This window comes from Terrapene carolina, unplaced genomic scaffold, assembly GCF_002925995.2.
Source record: "Terrapene carolina triunguis isolate 2854851 unplaced genomic scaffold, T_m_triunguis-2.0 Scaffold752, whole genome shotgun sequence".
Taxonomy (NCBI): Eukaryota; Metazoa; Chordata; order Testudines; family Emydidae; genus Terrapene; species Terrapene triunguis.
This window is the reverse complement of record NW_020665103.1, coordinates 492,314-517,767: the sequence shown is the minus strand read 5'-3', so window position 1 is coordinate 517,767 and position 25,454 is coordinate 492,314. Positions and strand designations below refer to the sequence as shown.

The following is a 25,454-nucleotide window of genomic DNA, read 5'->3' as shown; positions in this document are numbered from 1 at the left end:
TCCGCCCTGGGCCCAGACCGGGGCGGCCCTCGGCTCCTGTGTCCCCACCGGGAGGAGGAGGCGGGCGGAGGTGAGTGCGGGGGGGTTTCTGTGAGACCCACCGTCATTATCCCTCCCCCCAACCGCGGGGAGAGAGACACCCCCCGTCAGCGGGGACCCGCCCCGCGAGAGACCCCGCATCCGACTGCCGCTCCCACCCACGGGGGGGAGACACCCCCGGTCTCAGGAGAGGCGCCCCCCCCCACACACACACACACAGCCCCGCCCCTCCCTGGGTTCCAGGAGGGAGAGAGCCCCTCCCCCCATCCCAGGAGAGACCCCTCCCCCTGCCTCACATTCATGGGAGATAACCCCCCACCCCACAATCAGGGCAGAGACTCCCCCAGAAACACCCCCCACCAGCAGGCGTCAGCCGAGCACTGGGGTATTCTCGGATTCACTGCTTCCAAAGAAATGGTGCCCCCCGCCCCCCATCGCCAGCTTACCAGTTCCACCTCTGCTCTTTCACACAGCCCCAGAGATCAACTGTAATAATTCATCCCCCACCTCCCTGTCCTTGCCCCACACACTAATTGCCATGCAGAGAAATAGCATCCCTAGGGCAGTGGGTCTCAACCTTTCCAGACCACTGTACCCCTTTCAGGAGTCTGATTTCTCTTGCCTGCTCCCAAGTTACACCTCACTTAACAATGACTTGCTCACAAAATCAGACATGAAAATACAGAAGTGTCACAGCCCCTAGTACTGAAAAATTGTTGACTTTCTCATTTTTACCATAAAATTATAAAATAAATCAATTGGACTCTAAATATTGTACTTACATTTCAATGTACAGTCTATAGAGCAGTATAAACAAGTCCCTGTCTGTATGAAATTTTAGTTTGTACTGACTTTGCTAGTGCTTTTTATGTAGCCTGTTGCAAAACAAGGCAAATATTGAGATGAGTTGATGGAAGATCTCTGCGTACCCCTGATTGAGAACCACTGCCCTAGGTTTTCCTGTTTCTTCTTCCCAATATAGTGAGTCCACCTCGCTAGTTCTTCCCCAGCAACTGCAGAGGCCCCCCAGTCTCCACCACAAGTGCCATGCAGGCCTGCACTCAATTAAACAGAAATCACTTAAAAAAAAAAAATCTGTTCTGGTAACACCCACTTAACTCAAATGCCCAGTCAACAGGTAGGAGGGAAGTTCTGTGGTAAAGATTTGTTGCTTGGTGTAAACCTTTCTGCTATTAATAGTCTCTTGTGAGGAAAAAATTGGGGTAAATAAGATCAGGATTTCTAAATAAAATTATTTTATTTGACCCCACGAACTCCCTTTGCAGGCTGCCTTCTTCATAAACAAGCAGTTTTAAGAGTGAGCAGAAACCCAGTTAATTTTGTCCTTCCCTGGTGGCTTCAAAATCTGTGCTGTGGAGGTAGAAAAGCGTATCGTGAATTACACCTTGGATAGGAAGCATAGTCCAGTGGACTGGGAATCAGAACTCAGGTCTCCTGCTCCTGGCTCTGCCGCTGACTTTGGACAAGTCAGATTCCCTGGCTGTTCCTCCATTTCCACCTCCCGTCCTATCTAGTTAGACTGTAAACTCTTCAGGTCTGGGACTGACTCTTATGATCTCTTTGTACCAGGGTCCCTGATCTCTAGGTATTAGCATAATAAATAATAACAAACTTCCCCCTAAGGCCTTAATGTAATGAAATTGTCAACACCCAGGGGCAGGGGCCTCTTGTGTAGCGTTTGTCTGTACTATGCCACCTTTATTCTTAATAGGCTATCTCCAAGGGAAATAATAAGGTTAGTGAGACTCATAAGTGTAGGGCTGGAAGGGACCTCAAAAAATCATCAAGTCCAGCCCCCTGTGCTGAGGCAGGACCAAGTAAACCTCTTAGACCATCCCTGACAGGGGTTTATCCAACTTGGCCTTAGAAACTTCCAGTCATGGGGACTCCACAACCTCCTTTGGAGGCCTGTTCCAGAACTTAACTGCCCTCCGAATTCAGTTTTCTAGTATCTAATCTAAATCTCCCTTGAAGCAGACTAAGCCCATTACTTCTTGTCCTTTCTTCCGTGAACATGGAGAACAATTGATCACATTTGTCTTTATAACAGCCCTTAACATTTGAAAACTATTAGCAGGTCCCCCTTCTGTTTTCTCTTCTCAAGACTAAACAGGCTGAGTTTTTTTAACCTTTCCTCATAGGCCAGGTTTTCTGAACCCTTTATCATTTTCTCTTCCAACTTGTCCACGTCATTCCCAAAGTGTGCCCAGAATTATACACAATACTCCATCTGAGGCCTCACCAGTGCTGAGTCAAGCAGACAATCACCTTCCATGTCTTACATATGACACTCGTGTTAATGCAATCCAAGAAGCAATCTCTTGGGCTCTAGGCATTTGGGGATAGCTGTTCCAGGATTCCCATGGTGCACTAGTCAATGTATGGACAAAGAGGTTGATTTTTCTTCAGTGTCTTTGGGTGGTAATTGAGATCTAGTTCTTGTTGTCAGTTTTTTGTTGCGTGTGTTCTCTCTGTGTGCTGTACCGACTGGCCAGGTAGACGGCAGAGCAGACCTCCATCGAACTGCCCCAAAAGACCATAGACTCAGGTGCTTGGCCAGGTGTATTGCCGACAAAGCACGGTACTAGCACCCCATAGACTCTACAGGAATACTACTATATGTACACCCATGACAAAGGACCAGCTCAGTCAGTGGCGGGTCTTACCACTGCCCCATAGGCCGGACAAAGGGTTAAGGTGAGGTACCTCAACTTTTATAGACTGAGACAAACAATCTGGGATAAGGAACTTGCGTGTCACTTTACGTGTTTCATGACATGTTTGTTACCTCCCCTTGTACCGTTCTCCTGTTGTTTCAGACAAAACATCCCTATTCACCACCCGTCTTTGTACTTTATTCCTCATGTTCCAGACAAAACACCCCCTTCTGTCAAACCATCTTGTGCCCAGCTGGGGTGTCCCTGTGCTGGCCTACTGGAATATGTTTACATATTCAGTGTGTTTTAGCAGTGCCAACTGTACCTGTGCCAAGTTTATGTACTGGACAGTGAATTTGCCGGCAAGCATCTGCTTTTTGACAGGGCCTGACTTTTGCTCATAGCATAACTTTTCCTGACTTTGGTTCAGGCCTCAGGTCTTTCACCAGGCCCATGCTTCAGGCTCTGTCTTCCTACTATAGTCCCCCTCCTTTTAGCTTTTTCCGGGGAGGATGTTTACCCATCATCCCGGAAAAGCGTAATGCATGAACTTCGGATGACCCAGAGGGCTATGATGACCCACCTTACATTACCATCCACACATTCATGCCCTGTCTGTCCTTTGGCCTGCACATTCCCTTGATTAGATTTTCATTTGCAGTGTCTTTAGTCCCCTATAGTGGGCCTGGGAATGTTAGGTCCGGGACTTTGGTTAAGGGATATAGTTTTAGGCATTATTACAATGTGTCCCATAGTGCTAAGTGTATGAGGAATAAAACAGAAATTTGGAGTAGTGACATCACAAGTGAGGTCTTCGTATATACACCTCTACCCTGATATAACGCTGTCCTCGGAGCCAAAAAATCTTACTGCATTATAGGTGAAACCGCGTTATATCGAACTTATTTTGATCCGCCGGAGCACGCAACCCCGCCCCCCCGGAGCACTGCTTTACCGCGTTATATCCGAATTTGTGTTATATCGGGGTAGAGGTGTACATTTTTTGTAATCCGTTACTATACAGTACTGCCCATCCATGTTATAGGTTACCCTTCCCCAATGGTAACATCCAGCAGTAAGTTTCACTGGGCAGGAAACGGTGGCTCGCTTTTCTGTACCATTCGTTTGTCCTTAATTATTGTGACTACACACTGGAGTTGTGATATCAACAACGTTCCTGGCATAACAAGCCACGGTGCAGTGCTCTATAGGTTTGCCTTGCTGCATGGTACATCAGTAGTTGATGTAGATCCAGTTGTTTCTTGTAAATGCTCTCTTCCAGATAAATTTATTACTGTCCATTAAGTACGTTATCAAGTATTGCTGTGTCAGAGATTTAATATTGGAACAAGATTGTATTAAATAACATGTGCATCCGTTAGGAGGCAGTGTCATTGACCCCAAATTATGACTGGTGCTAACAGGGAATTTGTCCATATGACTTGACGTATTTCCAGTTCATTGTTTTTGTTATACACTGAGCGCAAAGCTAGTTAGCTGTGAATTACTAATAAGGTTAGGCAATTTTCTCTCTTTTTTTCTTTTATGTTCTCTAATGAGTTGGTTATGGAAGTTACTATGTAACTCTCATAAGCAGTATAAATAATTTCTTTACCAATTTGGGGTTTTTTTTTTCCTTGCCTTCATATTGTTTGCTGCCATCAGTTTGTTAATTTTTACTTGTGTTTGCTTAAAAAGTTTAGCAACGTCATGCACATTATAAGTGGTGTACTGTTTCTTCAGTAGCTAGGCCCTTAATATCATGAATTACAGGTTCAGAAACAGTTTCTGCTGCCTGGTGGTCAAAATAGTTAATGGTTTGTCCTGTTCCAAATTGATCTCCAGAGTCAATCAATCTCGAAATGCAACCCATAATTCCATAGCTTTTGGAGTCTCCTATTTTAAGAGATTCCAGACTGCTGAATAGTCTCTTACCCAACCCTTAAGTCTTGTACACATTCCTGATAAGATGCTAGCATTATCAATTAACAAAGTATACGGCAATAACACAGTTGCTTTTACACAATAAAACCACAGACACATGAATTCACTTTTCTCAGTAAGATACAGTTACATGACCGTTAGACCTGGTCCAGTTTGTTGATTCTAGCTGATTGCCTACTTAATTGTCCATATATGGTGGACTGAGGTGTACTTGACCAGTCTGTTATTTATAAAGCACTTTGTTTTTCTTTCTTGATGCCCGGGGGTTTCTTCCCTGTGCATTGATATCTTCTGGAATCTTTGGTCTGTGGGATGCATCCTTAAACAGCTCAAGTTGGGTAACTTAGTAAAGATTTGGCTTGTTTGCTTGTACATTTCTCTTGTTTTCAGTAACCCAAATTTAATACACAGATTAAATTCATTTTTTTACACTGTAATAGGGACCAAGTCTTTTATAACACAAGCAATGCTTGTGTTATGTTTTTCCCAATTCTTTAGCACAAATAGACCTGTTTTAGATACTTTTGCTGTTGTTGCATAGACATTCCTTTTTACTTAATGTGTGCATTACCAATTTTTTCATAATATAATGCTTGACTGCTAAAATGGGTGCTCACAATCTTCTGTGAGAAGGTGTACGGCTCTCCCCTGCTAAGCACTCTGTTTTAGCAAAAGTTAGTAACAGAATTTTTACCAAGTTTTATAGAGTTAATTTGCTTGCGATCCCAATTCCACCTTTGTTAACTGTTTGAAAGCACAAACTTTACTAACCACTACTTCCCTTTAGTATAATATAAAAGAAAAGAGTATAAAAATTAAAACCAAAATGAATTTTAAATGCAGGTCTGTGCAGGGTATAAAACTTTCATGATGCTTGCTTGTATTTGGGAGACACAGGTGGAAACTGGTGAAATTGTTTGGTTAGCTTTAATGCTTTGCAGCATATCCAGGCATGGTATATATTGTTATATTTTTTTGACATTTATGCTATGGCATTCTTATAACTATATTTCAATATTTAATAATGGTGAAAACAGTTTATAAAAACCCAAACAAGAAATTGACATTATGTTAAGACTACCTTTACATTAATGTTGAGGTTTCTCCTTACATTTTTTCCTTTGAATATCTATGATTAATAAAAGATCATTCTTTTTGTTTGTAATTGCATTATTTGTTGGGGCACAAATATATGTACATATATTTAAAACTGAGGCCTTTTTAAGCTTTGCAAAAAAAAATTGGTATTATGATGGTTATCCCACCATAATATTAAAATAGTGTGGTACCACTTATAATAAAAAAAAGTATAAAATTGACTTTTGTTGCAACAAAATTAAAACAAAACACAGCACAGGACAGCATACGTGACATACAGGACAAACTTACAATTAAAGGTGAATGGTGCCGGAATTGTATTCATAACTATACAAGCTAAGGTGTTAAGAGGGATAGCTCAATGGTTTGACCATTGGCCTGCTAAACCCAGGGTTGAGAGTTAAATCCTTCAGGGGGCCATTTAGGGATCTGGGGTAAAAATCTGTCAGGGATGGTACTTGGTCCTGCTGTGAAGGCAGGGGACTGGACTCGACCTTTCAAGGTCCCTTCCAGCTTTATGAGATAGGTATATCTCCATTTAATATTAAAGCAAGGCATGTTAGAAAACAAATAGGTAAACAGAAGTTAAACATCTAAATAAGCAAGCTATATTTTTTTAAACTTTTAATAAGAATTGATAAAAATGTATATTTGCCCACTTTGTTAGGCATTTTTCATTACTTTTATATTTTATTTTAAAAACTCTGCTATATGGAAATAAGGAAAACCCATGTTTCAAATATTAGTCAGTGGTTAGGATTAGAAGCAGAGTCTGCATTTCTGTTACTTGGCAATGATATCTTTAAGAAAGTTAGGAGTAATTCCAGCTGTTGCATTCCTGAAGGGTTAAAATAATTAATTTGCTGGGCTTATTTAGAATACAGTTTTTACCTTGTTTTCTCTTTGTTTTGTTTTCAGTTGCTTCCTCTCTTTCAGCAATGGAGGTTTCTGTAATAACTATAACTTTTAAAACAAAGAGAGGGCAGAAGTGAAGAGAGGCAGAGGGAGGGTGGGGAGGGAGACCTGACCTGAACCAAGAGAGATCAATTAACTCTGTGAGGTCATTTTAAAGTACAGGCAGCAGCAGCAAGTTTAGCAAACAGAGGATATAAAGGAAAACTACCAGGTATGTACAAATATTTGAGAGAGAAGATTACATCATTGGCTGTGAGCGAGGAGTGGGGCTCAGTGGGGAGTTTTATCCTGGCTCTGAGAGGAGAATGGGGGTCTTTATCTGCTCTTACAAAACCTGAATTTGTTCCCCCAGTGTCTGTTGCTTCTGTCTGCCTGCCAAATGGGCGCCTTTCTCTGCTGCAGTGAACCATTTCTGGGCAACTCCATGCGTTAATGCTTCGATTCCAGTTGTTAACCCTCATCCTCTCGGTTTTTCACTTTGAAATTCTTTTGTATCCACTCCCCGGCAATCATGTCACTTACGGCAGTGGTTTTCAAACTTTTTTTCTGGGGACCCAGTTGAAGAAAATTGTTGATGCCTGCAACCCAACGGAGCTGGGGCTGAGAGGTTTGGGGTGTGCTAGGGGCTCAGGGCTGGGGCAGAGGGTTGGGGTGGGAGTGGTGAGGGCTCCGGGGTGGGACTGGAAAGAGGGGTTCAGGGTGTGGGATGGGGCTCTGGGCTGTGGCAGGGGGTTGGGTTGTGGGAGGGGGTCAGGGCTCTGGGCTGGGGGTGCAGGCCCTGGGGTGGGGCCCAGGAGGAGGGGTTTGGGGTGCAGGAAGGGGTTCCAGGTTAGGGGGGGCTCAGGGCTGGGGATTGAGGCACGGGTTTGGGGCACAGACTCCCAGTCAGCGGCGCAGCCGGGGTGCAGAGGCAGGCTTCCTGCCTGTCCTGGCACCGCGAACCGCACTGCGCCCCGGAAGCGGCCAGCAGCAGGTCTGGCTCCTAGGCAGAAGCGCGCCCACAGGCACCACCCCCCTCAGTTACCGGCCAATGGGAGTACGGAGCCGGTGCTCGGGGCAGGGGCAGCACGTGGAGTCCTGTAGCCTCCTGCCTAGGGGCCGGACCCGCTGCTGGCCACTTCCAGGGTGCAGCGCGGTGTCGGAAAAGGTAGGCAGTAGCCTGTCTTAGCTCGGCAGCGCTGCCGACAGGACTTTTAATGACCCGGTTGGCGGTGCTGAACAGAGCAAGGCGACCCAGCGCCTTACATGCCACGACCCAATAGTGGGTCGCAACCCCCGGTTTGAAAAACACTGTTTTAAGGTGCTCTGTTTACCCTTTTGTTTTCTCCTGATTTACCAATGCAGTGAACGGATTGTGTGCTACTTTTTCCTCCTGTGCACTTACTTAGTCATTCCCAATGTCTCCAATGCGGCACCCGTTCCAATCTTTCCGTGTTTCAGCTTTTAATTTCGCTTGGAGCACCTTTTTCCATTGCTGGCCCAATTCTTCAAGCACTATCTAAGTACCTGAAGCCCGTTGTCACCCACAAGGTTTATAACGAGGGGCTGGCACTTTTCTTTTTTGCAGGTTTTCTACAGCTGTTTCCAATTTTCTGTTCTGTTCCTGTGCTTTCCAGCCTGCACTGTTGCTTTTGTAGCTTCTTTTCACTCTTTTTTGGTTTCTGCTACTTGCCCCGCCAGTTCTGGGACATGTCGTCTGAACTATTTAACAGCCGTGGTCATATTTTTTAAAGCCTTGGTCTCTGCCATCGCTTTACATATTCCGGGCCACGTTTCCCCACTGTCTTTTTTGAACTCATGTGGATCTCCTTTGCTGGCCACCCAGCGCGTCCATACTTCATATAACTCTGGGGATTGGAAGGGAGGGTGTAGGAAGGCAGAGCACTCACCGGCACAGTGCCTCCTGCTGGTTGGTCTGAGAATTAGCTCTTCCAGCTTCACAGCGCCTCCTGCTGGCCAGTGTCCCCCTTGCTGCCGCCTGCTTCTCCCTTTTCTCCACCACACTTTAGTTCAGGCCCCACATCCCTCCCGGCCCGCGGTGCCCCTTTGCTCGGGCACTGCCCCCTGGCAGTACCCCCCACTCAGGAGTCCTCCCCTCCCTGGGGAACCCCAATCCCCCTAAGCCCACCTTGCCTCAGTGACCAACCACCAGTCTTCATCTAGCCCCTTTTCTCAGGAGCAAACTGTAGTCTGAAATGGCCGCTCATCATTGGCAAGTAGATTGCTGCCTTTTCCTGGTCTGGCTGCCCCGCTGCAGCCTCAGTACCACCACAGGCCCTTTTAGCACGGCCTCAGCCTGGGGATTCGCCTGGCCAGAGCTCCCCAGCTCTGCCTGTCCTTCCCCAGCACGGCTCTATTTGAGATACCCTTCTCTAGCCATCAGCCAGGGCCTTCCCACTCCACCACTGCTGTGAGACGTCCCCTGCCTAGCTCCCAGCCCTTTTATCAGGGCCAGCCGGACCCTAATTGGGTGTGGCCACACCTGCGACTGCCAACCCAATCAGCCGCCCTCGGCTGCTTTCAGCCCCGGCCCTCTCCAAGGGCTGGCTTTTAACCCTTTCCGAGCCGGAGCGGGGTGATTGCCCCGCTACAGAGGGGGTTTTCTGCCATGTTAGATCGTGATTCCTACAGAGGGCAGCTCGCCTACTTACCAAATCAGCGGTCGGGGTCACCAGTGTTGTCAGTTGTTGGCTGCGTGTGTGTTCTCTCTGCGTGCTAGGTACCGGCTCTGGCCAGGTAGACGGCACAGCAGACTTCCATCGACCTGCCCGGAAAGACCCCAGACTTGGTTTAGTGGCGAAAGCGCTCGGCCAGGTTTATTGCCAACAAAGCAGGGTTCTAGAACTCCATACGCTCTACAGGAACATTACTGTGTGTACGCCCGTGACAATGGACCAGCTCATCAGTGGCAGGGCTTTCCACTGCCCCCTAGGCCGGACAAAGGGTTACGGCGAGGTACCTCAACGTCTATAGACTGAGACAAACAATCTGGGATAAACAACTTAGGTGGTGTTTCATGACATGTTTGTTACCTCCCCTTGTACCTTTCTCCTCCTGCTTCAGACAAAACATCCCTATTCACCACCGTCTTTGTACTTTATTCCTCATGTTCCAGACAAAACACCCCCCTTCATCACTTCTGTCAAACCATCTTGTGCCAGGCTGGGGTGTCCCTGTGCTGGCCTGCTGGAATGTGTTCATATAGTCAGTGTGTTTTAGCAATGCCAGCGTACTTGTGCCAAGTTTATGTACCGGAACTTGCCGGCAAGCCTCTGCTTTTGGACAGGGCCTGACTTTTGCTCATAGCTTATCTTTTCCTGGCTTTGGTTCAAGCCGCAGGTCTTGCCCCATGCTCAAGCTTCAGGCTCTGTCTTCCTACTACCGTTCTGATACCTCACAACACGCCAGCCTTCAAATGCTTTGACCAATCCAGTCTGGCAATTCCCGGGCCTCCAGCGCTTTGATTGGTCTGTTGATGTGAAGGGAGCCTAAGAAAATTCACGCCACCCTAGGTGATTGTTGGAGAGTGAGGCAATCAAATCCTCTCTTGACAGCTAATTGAGAGCGCCATCCGAGGGGGAACAATCCCACAGGTGCCCAGAGGTTGAGGCCAGGTCGGATCAGCCACTGGAGCCCCCCAGAGGGAGGCAGGACGTTAGAAAGATGTTCACACAATGATTTTAGTTTGGGAAGAGGGGAGCTGTAGAGGGACTGGACTGAGGGCTTTAAAATGGTGAATGGAGGGGACGTTCACGTTGATGGTCTGGTGGATCTCCATCAAACACTTGGTGTTTCCAGAGGAGCATAAGGGAGTGAAATTCAATAGGATTTGGCTACCACCTCGCTTATGCTGTCTTGGAAACCCCAGCCTCAGAATTGAGCTGGTTGGTGGACTCAAAGTAGCTGTGGAGATCTCACTGTGGTAGGGATGTCAACTTGGTGAGGGAGACTGGCTGGCTCACAGGATACAGGCCCTTTGCCTCTAGGAGACGCCAGCTCTGGTCTGGCCCCACAATGAAAGGACTTGGAGGACTATTGGCCAAGGGAGGTGGTGGAGAATGGGACCTTTCCCTTCTAGGGGGCGCTGGCTACAATCTAGTCTGAGGTCAGTCGTGACTGAAAGGCCTTCCTGTTTGATGGCTGTTCTGCATTCATGAGACTAGTTGGTGGATATCAGTCAGACCTCTGCCAGGGCATCAGAAAACAGCAGCCCCTTTGCTACTCACTAGCTCCCTTGTTGGGAAACTTAGCAAAGGGTCAGGGAGTGAATGGGTCACAGAGATTGCACATGCTTCTTACACACAGGAGCCGTGATCCCAGTCCTGCCTGCACTAACCACTAGACCCTTTGTTAAGGTTCCTTCCCCACTAATTGTCTTAGTTCTATCCGTCTCTTATGTTCATTTTCTTTCTCTGTTGCTTTCAGTCTAGCCAGCTCTAGTTTGTTAGCTGCTTCACTGGTAGTCATTTTCCTGCTTTCTTGTGCTGGGTCACACCCCCTCTGCAGTTCACTGAAACTGGGATGCACTCAGCTCAGGGCTGCTTAGTTAACAGAGACTTTCACAGCATTCAGTGTTCAGCCTTTCTAAGCTAGCTAGACCCGAAAGTTAGAAAGAAAGAAGAAAAAAAACAATTCAGCTTGTAAATTCCTTTTGCTAGCTGCTTGCTCACAGCTTGAAACCTTCCATTAACAAAGACCCTTGTTAAAAAAACTTAACACCTCTGCCTTCAGGCAAAGAGAGAGAAGATCTGCATCTACCTTCAGCTCTGCTTTCTAAGCAGCTAAAAAGGAGGGGAAAAAATCTTACTGGCTTTTGGTTTAAAATGATCCCACCACTCTGCCACCATGTCAAGGTTCCGTCCCCACTCTGAACTCTAGGGTACAGATGTGGGGGACCTGCATGAGAACCTCTAAGCTTAACTACCAGCTTAGATCTGGTTTTGCTGCCACCACCCAAATTATTTATGAGTTATTTGGGAAACTCTGTTTACCTCCCCCCCAGAATATCTCCCTCCCAAGTACTAATAACCCTTCCCTGGGTAGCCTTGAGAGACTTCTCCACCAATTTCCTGGTGAACACCGATCCAAACCCTTGGATCTTAAAACAAGGAGAAATTAACCATTCCCCCTCCTTTCCCCCACCAGTTCCTGGTGAGTCCAGATCCAACCCCCTTGGATCTTAAAACAAGGAAAAATCAATCAGGTTCTTAAAAAGAAGGCTTTTAATTAAAGAAAGAAAGGTAAAAATCATCTCTGTAAAATCAGGATGGAAAATAACTTTACAGGGTAATCAGATTCAAAGAGCCCAGAGGAACCCCCTCTAGCCTTAGGTTCAAAGTTACAGCAAACAGAGGTAAACCCTCTAGCAAAAGGAACTTTTACAAGTTGAAAAAACAAAGATAAACTAACACGCCTTGCCTGGCTGTTACTTACAAGTTTGAAATATGAGAGACTTGTTCAGAAAGATTTGGAGAGCCTGGATTGATGTCCGGCAAGCGGAGTACGCGGCATCGACGGGGGAGCCTTCCTGCCGCGTCTGGACCCGCGGTAAGTTCGGACTAAGGTACTTCAAATTCAGCTACGTTATTAACGTAGCTGAATTTGCGTACCTTAGTCCGAAGTGGGGGGGTAGTGTAGACCAGGCCTCAGACGCACACAGCTCCTCCCATCCTCTCCACCACTTAACTCACCTAGGAACATGTTATCCCATCATTGGCCACTAGGGGAGGGTCTCTTGTGTCTTCCTCTGAAGCATCTCATGCTCGGTCCGGTTGGAGATGGGATATTGAGATAAACGACCCCCTGATCCACTTTCCTATGTCCATAAGTAGGTGTCAGCAAAACCCCCAAGATGTTTCTAAAGCAGTCTGGGTATAAATCTCTCTTTTAGGTGGATCAGGTTTGACTTGCTTCGTATCTGTGATAAAATCTGACCAGTTCTCCAGTCTTCCATTGAGACTTCCAGGGTAGACAGGACTTGAATTTCTAGTTGTGGGATGGGAGGCAAGGGGAAGAAATTAGTTTAGCCCTTTCAGGCCTTCACTGTGCATCACAAAGGAGCAACAGTGCCCAACTTTATATCCTCCTCAACTGGGGGATGGGGGCGTCAGCTACTGCCACTTCTGGGGTGGTGCCTCAGAGCTGATCACGTGTATAACACAGGAGTGTTCCGGGGGCCCTTGACAGTCATGTGATGTTTGAGCTCCTTGTAATGGAATTGTTTCCCATACAACATCCATGTTTCCGCACTCTGTGCCCTCAGCTCACCGCTGCCCGGATTGTGGGCGAGGGCGCCGCTTGCCCAGAGCCACAGAGAGATCCACGGAGTGTGTTGGGATCGGCTGCTGGCTCGTCGCTGCAGCCTGCTGCGAATGCTCAACCCATTCTTGTGGAGTGAAACCAAAACGTGAGTAGGATCTTCTCTCTCCTCTCGACTGTTTGGTGAAAGGGCCCATGTCCCATTCCACACACATCCTGAGCCAGCCAGTCCCTGCCCTGGGGCTGGAGCTGAGTCGCACCCTAGAGGGGAAAGACCCCATGTCCCATTCAACACCCCCCCAAACCAGTCAGTCCCTCCGTGCGGGGGCCGGATCAGAGCTGGCTCCCCTTGGAGGGGAAAGGCCCCCATCCCCCATTCCCACACAGCGAGTCTCTCTTGTCTCGCAGGTACCATGGCTACCACCAACCCCCTGGAGAACCTGCAGGTAGAAGCCAGCTGCTCCGTCTGCCTGGAGTACCTGAAGGACCCCGTCATCATTGACTGCGGCCACAACTTCTGCCGGGTCTGCATCACCCGCTGGTGGGAGGAGCTGAACCGGGACTTCCCCTGCCCCGTCTGCCGCAAGACCTTCCGCCACCGCACCCTCAAGCCCAACCGGCAGCTGGGCAACATGGTGGAGATCGCCAAGCAGTTGCAGGCCACCAAGCGCAAGGTGCGGGACGAGAGCTTGTGCGGGAAGCACAACGAGGTGCTCAACCTCTTCTGCAAGGAGGACCAGGAGGCCGTCTGCCTGGTGTGCGAGATCTCCCACGACCACCGCTCCCACACCGTGGTGCCCCTGGACGACGCCTCCCTGGAGTACAAGGTGGGAGGCTGCCCAAGCGGTGACACCCGGCCCTTTCCCCAGGGCCGGTGCTCTACAGTCCACGAGCTGGAGAAGGTCTCCCGGGGTCCCTCTAGCATCTGTCTTCATTGCAGAGCTAGCCCGGGTTCTAACCCACCCCCCTCATTCGCTTTCACTCACCCTCATCCAATGAGGATGCAGAGCTGGTCGTCCTCCAGTGCCTTCCCACAATGCCGCCTGTGTCCCTGGAAGGACAGACAAGTTCTCCCACAATTCACTGGGAAAGAACCAGCTCAGATTGCCGCAGTGCTGAGATCCAGGGGATATGCCCCCAGAAGTCCTAGTGATGCACACAGGGGAGCACAGCACCAGTGGGATCTAGTGGGTGGGGGCTGGGAGCCAGGACTTCTGGTTTCTGTCTCCAGCTCTGTGAGGAGAGTAGACCCTAGTGGTTAGATGACGGAGGACTGAGACTGGACTGTCCATAGGGGACTGGGTTCTCCTCTGGCCTTGACTGTGCCTCCCAGCAGCCGTAAGCCCTTTCCCGTGCCATAGTGCCACCCCTGGCCCGTGTAAATGCCAGGGAACTGACTGTCTGGTTACTGTTGCTTTGAGCCTGAATCTTGTGGCCGGGTCCAGCTTGTTAAATGTTCTTTGTCCTCTCAGGAGAAGCTGCAGCAGTGTCTGGAACCGCTGGAGCGGAAGCTGCAGGACATTGCCCACTGCAAATCCCAGGAGGAGAAGAAACCCGGAGAGCTGAAGGCAGGTGGCAGGGGCTCAGGGGTTTGCTCTGTAACCTGTGGCTGGGTCGTCCGTCAGATGCGCTGATCCGGCCATGAGTTGCGGAGCTGGGTTGGGCAGGGTCCCGGCTTGGATGGGAGACCTGCGGGAGGCCTCAGTGGGGGGTGCTCTCCCCTCGCAGTCAGTGCTGGCTCTCGATGCCCCAGCCTGGCGCTAGGGGGCGCTGTGCTGCTGGAAGTGGCATCTTTGAGACATGTCGGAAACCCTGCTTGTGTGAGATGAGTGAAGATCTCCTGTCGCTTATCTCAGGAGTCAGAGCACTGACCCTGGGGTCCAAATCCCAACTCGGGTGACTCTGTTCTGCCTCCCTGAGCCCCCTGCAGTCTGGTTTCAGGTGGATATGAGGCTCCCCTTTTGCATCCTCCCCCACGCTATCCTGCGGCTTTGCCTTGTGGTGTCACAGCCACCCCGCCCTGCCCCAGAGGTGGCTGCATTTTGACAGCCGGTGGAGCAATCTACATATACGCTCTGCAAAGAGGATAACCGTCTCTGCCCACCTATAGAGAGACCCCACCCATGTTCCCACTACACTCAGCTCCTCTCTGTTCAGCTCTGAGGAGACATCCCACACAACCAACACCATCACCTGGGACCCCCAGGTCTGGGGAACCCCCCCATCCTGAAACCCCCTGCTCCCTTCCTCTGTGGCCAGATCTGGGGGAGACCTGTGCTCATCCCTTGCCCCGTGGGGCAGTGCCCATCCTGGCTTTCCCCATGCCTGACTCCAGCTTGGTCCTCCCTTCTCCCTGCCACTGCAGAGAAAGGTGGAGAGCCGTCGGCAGCTGATTGTGAGCGAGTTCGAGGAGCTGCACCAGTTCCTGGAGGAGGAGCAGCAGGTGCTGCTCCGGCGGCTGGAGGAGGAGGAGAAGGAGATCCTGCAGAAGCTGAAGGACAACGTGGCCCAGCTGTCGGACCAGCGCCTCTCCCTCAACCAGATCATCACAGAGATCGAGGAGAAGTGCCTGCAGTCGGGCATTGAGATGCTCAAGGTGAGGAGCCCTAAGGGGCATCCTCTTTTCCTGGCCCTTAGGTTGGTACCCAGCGAGACGTGGCTGAATCCCTGGGCAAGCACACAGATTTCCATCCTACCCACAGAGCTTCCTCCAGAGAGGCTCAATATGGCACCTCTGTCTGGAGTTTCCAGAGCGGGGGAGTTGAGGGGCCTCTGTCCTCAAGAGCTTCCTCCCAAGCCACTTCCAGCTCTTAAGGGTGGAAGTAGCAGCCAGAATTCCCATCCAATCCCTGGAGCTCCCACCCAGGAGTCTCCCGAGCCCATGGAGGGGCACTGTTGGACATCTCCATGCGGATATGGATGGAGCTCCAGCTCCGTCCTAGGAGGCACCCAGAATTTCCATCCTGTCCCAAGAGTTTCTTCCGGGGCCTATTCTGAGCTTGCTTCTCAGATACCAGGCTGGCTTCCTGGAGAATCCATAACAAGGACATTTAGCCACCTCTGCCTTGGAGCTTCCTGCCAAGGGACCAACCACCTCCTTCAGCCTTGAATGCCCCTAGCGCAGAGACCGTTCTACTGGCCTGCAAGTGCTCGCACCAGGGTAGCTTATTCCACTTCAGCAAAGTGAAATAAGTTAGTCTCCACCTCGTCCCGGCATAACTCTGTCAGTAAAGTCACACACACCCCCAACCAGCATAGCTATTCTACAAGTGTAGACCAGGCTTTGGCCGTCAGGAGGTCCCACTTGGATGGGTCAGCATGACTATGTTGGGAGGAGGGAGGTTTAGGGACCTCTCTCTCTCAAGAGCTACTTCCCAACTCCTTGGTCTGCTCTGCTCCTTAGAGGTGGCCCACTGAGGATCTTTGCAGGGCTCCGACTGGAGCTCTGGCCGGATCCAGAGGAGGTCCTCGTATCTCCTAGGCTTCCTCAACGTGTTGGGGGAAAACCGGCCCCTGAGATGCCATCATGTGCAGATGTGCAAAGAGTCGAGACCGTCCGCTGCTGAGCCTCGAGCTCTGTGGTTGAGCCACTGCCCATCAAGGAGACTCTCATGCCGGGGGAAGGTCTGGGAGGCCTGTTGCTTGCTGGGGACGTCTCAAACCAGGATGGGCCAGAACGCTGGGGAACTGGCTGTAGGGGGCCAACCCTGGCCACCTTTTGGAACTGGGCGAGATGGACCCTGATTGGGGCATCTTCCGCTCTGATGGGCAAAGCATTGGGGGATAGGACGTAGGAGATGATCCTGGAATAGGTGGCGGATGGGCCTTGATGGGGCATCTCTCTGGGGAGGGGCTGTGGGAGACCTGTCCCACCCTGGGGTTTGGGCAGCCCAGATACTGCCTGACCGATTCCTGGAACCTCCCTTGATCCACTTCTTTTCTCTCCCTGCAGGACATAAAGAGCACCCTGGAAAGGTAAGGCCTCCATTCCCCGGCCCTCACCCTGGGAGCTGAAGACAGCACTGCCCAACCCCCTGCACTCAAAGGGAAAAGGATCTGAACAGGACAGGGGCCTAGTGGTGGGTCAGAGCTGCAGGAAAAGACAAACAACTGAGCCAGCCTGTGTCTTGGACCAGAATATCAGAGTGGGGTCTAGTAGCTTAGCACGGGGGGGCTGGGAGCCAGGACTCCTGGGTTCTATCCTGAACTCTGGGAGGGGAGGGGAGTCTAGTGGTTAGAGCAGGGGAAGAGGGACTCGGAGTCAGGACTCCTAGATTCTGCTTCTGGCTCAGCCCATTGTTTGGCTTCTCTTTGCCTCAGTTTCCCCTGCCTAGCCCTGTGTCTCGGGCACAGGCAGGGTTTGTGAGGCAGGATAAGTGTCTCTGAAATGCTCCGTGTTAACAGCCCTGCCCTTCCTCTCAGAATGCCGAGAAGATAACTACGTTACAGGCCATGCAGCTCTCAGATACAACGGTGACTGGGGCAGACAGGTACCTTGGATAGGGTAGGCCGGGGCTCTGGCCCCATGGGCCCCTGTCCTGGGAGCTCAGACCCAGCTGATGTGGTGCTAGCTATGTGTCGCCCCCTTCAGGTGTGAGACGGTGCAGACCATGGAACTGGCCTCGGTCCCCATTGAGCTGGAGAAGAATTTCTGCAGCTTCCCCCGGCAGTACTTTGTCTTGCGCAAGATCATCAAGAGACTGATTGGTGAGTGGGGCTGCCGAGAGCTCTGCCCTGGGTGAGGTCCCCTCCTTCCCTGGCCCTGGGGGGCTGGTCCCTCTCCCACCCTGTTCACCAGAGAACATACAGGGCTTGGAAACCCTGCTGGCTCTGGGTCGGTTTGTAGGAGGGGTGGGGCTGGCACAGAGGGGGTTTAGGAGGGGGTGTGGCGGGGTGAGCGGGGGGTCAGTTGGGGGTGGCTGGCACGGGGAGGATTCGGGAAGGGGGTGGCAGTGGGGTTGGTGGTTGGGATGGGTGAGTGGAGAGGTTGGTGTGGGGAGGGCTGGCACGGGAGGGATTCGGGAAGGGGGCGGCAGTGGGGTTGGTGGTTGGGTTTGGGTGAGTGGGGTGTTAGTTGGAAAGGATGTGGCAGGGTGAGTGAGGGGCTCGGTTGGGAGAGGGTGTGGGGCTGGCATGGGGGGATTCGGAAAGGGGTGGCAGTGGGGTTGGGTGAGGGGTGAGTGGGGGTTCGGTTTGGAGGGGGGATTCGGGAAGGGGTGGCAGTGGGGTTGATGGTTGGGTGTGGGGCGACCGCGAGGGCAATATGGGGTGGGGCAAAGGACTGACCGCCTGGCCCCTCTCCCCCTCCAGGAGACGTGACCCTGGACCCTGAGACGGCCCACCCCAACCTGGTGCTGTCCGAGGACCGCAAGAGCGTGAAGTTCGTGGACACGCGGCTGCGGGACCTTCCCGACACCCCGCGCCGCTTCACCATCTACCCCTGCGTCCTGGCGACCGAGGGCTTCACCTCGGGCCGCCACTACTGGGAGGTGGAGGTGGGCGACAAGACGCACTGGGCCCTGGGCGTCTGCAAGGACTCGGTGAGCCGCAAGGGCGAACTCATGGCCCTGCCCGAGACAGGCTACTGGCGAGTGCGGCTGTGGAACGGTGACAAGTATGCGGCCACCACCACCCCCTTCACTCCGCTGCACGTCCCTGTCAAGCCCAAGCGGGTGGGCGTCTTCCTGGACTACGAGGCCGGGCGGGTGTCCTTCTACAACGTGACCGACCGCTCCCACATCTACACCTTCACGGACACCTTCACCGAGAAGATCTGGCCCCTCTTCTACCCGGGCATCCGCGCCGGACGCAAGAACGCCGCCCCCCTCGTCATCCGCACCCCCACGGACTGGGAGTGACGGGGCCTGAGGCCGCTCGCGCCAGCCTCCTTGCAGACGGGCTAGGCAGGAGGCTTGGGTCTGGTTTCTGCTGTTCAACGCATGCCCTGACTGTGATGAGCACTGTGGCTCTTACTGCCCTCCTGGAGACCCTGCCTGCTTGTGGACCAGGAGAGCCGGGGCGGGGCCGGACATGGATTACCGAAGGCCCCACCCCTCCCCACAGACAGGGGTGGGGGACACCTCGCTGGCCATGCCCTGATTTAGTCCAACCCTCATGCGTTGAGCTTTGCAGGCCCCTGCCATGCACGCTGGAACCAGCCATGAAGGAACTGCTCTGTTCCATTTCCCCCCCCCGCTGTCCAGCCAGCCTTCCTGGACAGGGAGTGATGGAGGCGGCTAGATCCCGTTTCTGCCCCCCACATGGACCAGGCATGAGGGGATCTCACAGCTCTCTGACACCGCTGCCTTTCCAGGCTGTGGGGGAGGACCCCCACCACCCTCATCTCTCCCCCTAATGTGGGCCAGCTCAGCACGGACATCAGACTCCAGTGCAGTCCCGAAGGACAAGACCCTGGGTTCCCTCCTTGGGCAGGTGCTACCTCCCCCCCCATCCAGGAGTGGGGGGACCCTGCCGTTCAGGGGGATCTGGACCCAGGGACTAGTAAATTTCCCCCACTAGGTTAAACCCATGGGGATCTCTCTTGAGTGTGTAGATGGTAATAAGTCACTATGGACTGCAACGGGAGAGGAAGAGGAGGGGGGTTTCTGATTAGAATTGGGGGAGACAGGCTGCGAAGACTATGGGGGTGTCGGCAGTTCATTCTGAGGGCATTGCATAAACGGGGATCCAACAGATTTATGGGGTGGCCCCTCCCTCAAAATCACTCTGTTCCCTCCGTGATGTGGCCCTGGCTCCCCCTCCAGAATGGACTCAAGGGGACGGATCCGTGCTTGTCTGGCTGCATTCTCAGTCCCTGAGTCACTTTGATCCTGGGCTCCTCTCGCACTTGTCTCCTGATTTTGTGGGGCGGGGGGGCGGAAGGGAGGAACTGTGTTGTTTCCACCCGGCTCCCATGAAAATGCATCACATTGGATTGTCCAAGGTGAGTCCTTGGGAGAGGCAGCGGACTCGAGGGAGAGAATCCTTGGCCTTGTACGACCCAAGTTTATTTCCCTTCTGGAGCAGAGCAGGCAGGGTGAGGTCCAGTCGATTAGGTCTGGGGAGTCAGGACTCCTGGTTTCATTCCCAGCTCTGGGAGGGGAGTGATGTGTCTAGTAAAGCGGAGGGGCCGGGTGTCAGGATTCCTGGGTTCTGTGCCCAGCTCTAGGAGGGCATACTGGTATCACAGTCAGCCTGATCTGGTGCCGGCAGAGAGGCGGGGTGGCAGACTAGATGGATGAATTGGTACACAGAAAAGGAGCATGTTGAGCTTTGTTTCTCAGTGTTCTACGTTGCTTGAGGGGGCATGACCCCTCGGTCTCTTGAGAGTGGCGTATCTTCTTGGGAAATCACCTGTCACCCTTGTCTAGGCCAGAGGAAATGTTTAGGACTGACCAACTCCTGTCCCTTTGGGCTGAGTCCTCCCCCTCGCTCTGGGGTGAACTCTCTGGGGAAGGCCCGTTACAATTCCTCACCGCCGACTGGGATTTGTTTGTGGCAGGGGTGGAAGTCGTTGGACCCACCCGATAATCTGTTCTAACCTGTGTTAAACAGGAGACGCCGATGAGTGAATAGGCTACAGAGACTGAACTCCCCTCTGCTTCCTCAATGAGAGGGTGAATTTTACCCAGTAGCCTCCACTCTGGGAATACCGGGAGCTCTTGCACGGTTCCCAGCCCCTCCCATTCCACGCCACTGCAGCAGCTTTGAAAATGCATCTCCATGCTTTCTTTGCCCTCTGCCACTCGCTCTTTAATAACCCATCAGGTGCATCCATATCTGTGCTGCTCTGCACCCTATCTATTTTTAACAGTAAATAATTGCGTGTGTGTCTTTTGGAGAAAAGAAAAGCGAGGAAATAACTTCTGGGCAATGAAGAACTCCGTTAAAGCCAGGAAGTAGGCTGGGGCACCCAAAAAACTATGTCACAGCGCAGTTACAGTTGGAAATCGACTGTCAAAACTGGCCCTGTCTCTTCTCTCTGAGTTGTATCTGTGGCACATGCGAGGTTTTCATTTTCAAGCAAGCTGGTTTCTTCCCTGACTCGTGTATCGTTTTCAGATGTCAGCTGTGAGATTAGAAGAGCCAATCGTTCAGCCCTGATTGGCTCAAGAAGCGGCCGTGAGGGGAATTAAATAGGACTTTCCACCAGGGGCTGTTTGGATGAGAACGCAGACCTCATGTTCCCTGCCATTGCCGAGTGGTGGGATATTGGTCTCGCGTGATCTCCGCTTTTGGCACTTAACGATTAAGTCCCCTGAGGATTGAAATGTTTTAGTCTAAAGTTTTTGGACTCAATACAAGGGTAACTGGTTGTGTTGATGTTGCCCGTGTTTACAGGTCGGAAATCTCCTTTGCCTTTCCAGGAGTAACTGCATCTCTCGCTCCTTTTCTGAGCTGAGCGCATCCCCACCGGCCCTCAAGCCCTTCCCTTTCCTGGGGTGGGATTCCCCTATTTTCCCACTCTTAGCCCGCTTCCCGGGCTACGGCACCCCAAGTATCAGCTCTGCTTCTCTGGCAGGCCCTACGGAAGTTGGCCCCCGAAGTTCAGTCTTTTGGGCACCTTGACCTGAAACCAAAGGATTGTGTGTTGTTAACAGTAGGAACAAAACACAGCAAGAGAGAAACAGATTTTAGAACAGCAACCAGCCTACAGGCGAAACTCTCAGTGGTAGGAGCTTATTTGCGGACAGTAAACACTACGCCCTGGATACCACATGGTGAGCTACTTAAATTATCACAGGCCGCTCCAGATCTGTCCCCCTTTGAGTTTGGGTTCAGCCCTTTGAATAAATACTGACCCAGGCAAAGGTTTTTTGCCACCCAAGGGCTTTTCAGTCCAGCTGATGGCAGCCACATGGGAGCCGACAGCCGGGAGTTGAAGCGAGACAGATTCCGAGTGGAGGCAAGGTGCAGATTTTTCCACAGAACGGGTGATTAACTCTTGGAGCCGCTTCCCAAGGGAGGGTGTCCATCGCTGGGAGTCTTTAGCAAGACTCGGTTAGTGTTCCGAGAACATATGGCCAAGCCTGATCACTATGCCGTGGAATACTCTCGCCTGGGTTACGCAGGAGCTGATGATTATTTGTATTTCAGTAGTAGCTAGTTCCCAGCTGGGATCAGGACCACGTTGTGCTGTGCACTGTGTGCCCACGTGTAATCAGAGATACTCCTTGCCTCAAAAAGCTTCCAATCTAAACAGTCTGGCTCAGACTCAGGTGAGACTTCCTGAAATGCAGCCATCTCTGGGTAACAGCTGCCCAGCAAATCGGCAAAGGATGTGCTCACCCAGCACTGAGATGCAGCCACCTCTGGGGTGGGGCAGGACAGCTCTTTAGGAGTGGAGATTTTGCAGGAGCTGGGACGGAGGGCTCAGATTCTGACTCGCGGTGGATGGGGTAGTATCAAGGATTCATTCATGCCCAGGAGGGGTCAGAGCCTCATTGGGGAGATGCTTTTCTGCCCCAGGCAGAGAGGGGCAGGGCAGCACCTCGAAACGCTCCATATTTGAGTAGGTGTGTGTGAAGGAGGGGTGAGAGGGGCACCGCTTGTAATGCATTAACTAGCTGTGTGTGTAACTAGTGGCCCAGGACAGGGACTGGCTGGCGCTGGGCAGGGCAGGATGGGACGCAGAGCCTTTCCCCATTAGTTTGGGTGGGTAGCTGGCTTCGGGGGGGCGGTGGGGGGGAATGGTATATGGGACCTTTCCCCTCTAGGGGGCACCTGTTTCAATCTGACCCCATCTCCGTGCAGGGCGGAAGTGCGTCCCACTTGGTGCACCCATGTGTGTAATGAGCTGGTGGGTCTCAGCAGAGAAGGTGCCTTGATCCCTACCTGCCCTGAACACCCCAGTGCCAGTCACCTCAGCAGGGAGGCCAAAGGCTGAATGGGCCCCAGCTCCCCCCTATCCCCGTAGGGGGATCCCTGCAGGGGTGGGGCTGTGGCTCGTCAGCAGGGGGTGTTCTGTGGTGGGGGGTGCACTCCCTGCTCCTGTCCCCATTGGGGGGGGTACAAAGAAGCCACCTCTGCTCCCCTGGAATGTGGGGGCAATTGTCTGCACTGCGGTCTGTCCCAGCTGGCCGGGCAAGAACCTGTCTCTGTGGCTTGTATCGTATAATGGCCTGCAACTTGTTATCAATAAACCACCGATTTTCTTAGACTCCTTGGTGTGTTCGGCTCTTCCTCACTGTGCACTGAGCACCAGCAAGGAGGGAAGTGGGGTCTAAGTGGGTTCGAGGGGAGGCTGGGAGTCAGGACTCCTGGGTTCTGTCACAGGCTTTGGGAGGGCAGTGGGGTTTAGTGGTAAGTTCCCTGTAAGCAGCACGGCTGGGTGGCCACACACGGCTGGGTGGCCACACTATCAAGTGCTGCGCAGTTCAGGGGTCCCTCCCCCCCACTGCCATGTGCTGCTCCTGACCTCTGCCTTGGAGCTGCTCCCGGGAGCCTCCTGCTTGCTGTGCAGAGCGGCGGAGGGGATAAGGGTGCTGATGTCAGGGTGTTCCCCTGCCCTGTACCCCATCTCCACAGAGCAGGGGGACGAGACGGAGGGAGCTTGCTGACAGCTGCTGCTGTGTCTGAACTTGCTGATCTACTTAAAAGGGCAGCGTACTTAAAGGGGCAACACACGTCTCTGTCACACACACATACACACTCTGTCTTTCACACTCGCCTCCCAACACATACTTGTGGTGGTAGTGTTGTTACTTCTTGATACGTCTTTCAAAGTGTGTTATTTTAGTTTTTTGACTGGTCTGTGCATTTCATAATTTTTATTTCTCTCTTGCGCTTAAATTTAATTCATTGAGTAGTGAGTACAAATGCCTAACCTGTCCTGGCTGGATTCATTATTCCTATGGTAAGTTTTAAAAAATATATATTGTCTCTCTAATGGTGGCGCACATCTGCACATTACCTCGATACGGTGCACATCACAAAATTCATTCTGCACATGGATGGAAAAAATTAGAGGAAACATTGGTCTAGCAGTTAGAGCTAGGGGGTACTGGGAATCAGGATTAATGCTGGTCAGCGAACAGCCTGAAGCCCTAGAGAGAAGACCTCTTGCTCTTGATGCCTGTTTGTGAACAGAAGAGTAGCCCAGAACTACTTGAGAACCCCAGATGGGCCAGGGCTCTGTAGCAGAGGGCACTCTGCTGCCACCTGTTGGTGAGCAAAGGGAACAGCTGGTATGGAGCAAGCCTCATTTGCATTTCAATTAGGGTTAGGGTTGAAATTGGAGCAAAAGGTCCGTTTCCATGAAGCTTTGGGGGGGGGAAACTAATTCAGATTCATCGTGGAATTTGTGCTCAGAACCAGACAGGAAGAGCCAGCCCCACACCAAGAGAACCAAGTGGTTCGAGTCTGTAGAAGTTTTGATACCATCCTCATCACTGTAGTATCTGAGCATCTCCTAATAGTGCGTTAAGCCAGGTGTCTACGCATCCATCACGTGGGGTTTGGTCTCTTGTCCTCTACCCAGAGGAGGAAGGATGCTGTGGAGCGTCTTGTTTCAGTAGCAACTTCAAATCTACCTGCTGCTGTGTGTTTATTAGAGAAGGCCCGGCTGAAGAACTAGACCTTGCCTGTGGAGAGGAACGGGCGGAGGTTTGGGATGGGGCTCGGTTCCTGGGGGAAGTTCAGTAGGGCACATGGCTGCGATGTGGATGACCCAGTTTCAAATCTTTGCTCTCAATCAGGTGTGCAGCTCTCTCACTCTCTCTCTGGTGTCAACCAAAAACTCCATCCAGGACCTGAACTACCTTCCTGAAACATTAACAAAACGAGGAGGGTTCTGCGGAAAGTGTCTCTTTCAGAGGAGCAGCACTTTCTGATGGAGAGAGGTTTGGATGAGACATTCCAGTCGGCTCTAGTCAGGACTCCTGGGTTCTATCCCCTGCTCTGGGAGGGGAGTGGGGTCTAGTAGGTTAGAGCAGGGGAGGCTGGGAGCCAGGACTCCTGGGTTCTAGTCCTGGACTTATGACTGATTTGTGTAAGACTTATCCCCATTTGTAAACTAATTGCATTGACTGTGAAACGTGTTTCGGATATGTAACCTCACCATGTGAGCTATAACTACCCTATGCAGAGGTGGGATGGATCCTGATGAACCCGCGCTAATAAGGACAAACACTTTGATCTCACAGTTAATGGGTTCGGCCTGATCTGTGCGGGAGGCTGTTTGCGAATATGGGGGAGGCAGTTCCCCCAGTGCGGCACTAGGGGGCACTGTGCTGCAGGGAGCAGGGTGGGGGCTCAGAAGGGTCCGCTCTCCCCACACAGTCAGGGTTGACCCCAATACTCCAGTGCGGTGTAGGGATCCACTGCGCTGAAGATGAAATGTAAAATCCAGACCCTGGCCCGTCTAAAGCTCTAACCCACTAGACCTCACCCCCTCTAGGAGCTGTGGATAGAACCCAGGAGTCCTGGCACCCAGCCCCCCACCGCCCTGCCCTGCCGAATCTATTTCTGGAGACTAGTCACCTCCCTGCAGGGACTGTTCTCGGTGTGGGCGGTTACTTCAAA

The 25,454-nt window shown here is 51.8% G+C and overlaps 1 protein-coding gene across 2 annotated transcripts; it reads left to right on the top strand.

Annotated features, from left to right (window-relative positions):
- On the top strand, nucleotides 1-23,091 carry LOC112108172 (E3 ubiquitin-protein ligase TRIM39-like). 2 transcript variants are annotated; one of them, XM_026660375.2, is made up of 8 exons: nucleotides 1-70; nucleotides 12,937-13,080; nucleotides 13,341-13,759; nucleotides 14,405-14,500; nucleotides 15,298-15,528; nucleotides 16,885-16,907; nucleotides 17,524-17,639; nucleotides 18,243-23,091. In XM_026660375.2, the coding sequence occupies exons 3-8, from the start codon at nucleotides 13,346-13,348 to the stop codon at nucleotides 18,788-18,790; spliced, it is 1,428 nt and encodes a 475-aa protein (XP_026516160.1). In that variant the 5' UTR covers nucleotides 1-70; nucleotides 12,937-13,080; nucleotides 13,341-13,345; the 3' UTR covers nucleotides 18,791-23,091. The 2 variants fall into 2 exon arrangements, with proteins under 2 accessions (XP_026516160.1, XP_024057970.1); XM_024202202.3 differs by lacking the exon at nucleotides 1-70 and having other exon boundaries at nucleotides 12,307-13,080.
- The last annotated feature ends 2,363 nt before the right edge of the window (nucleotides 23,092-25,454 follow it).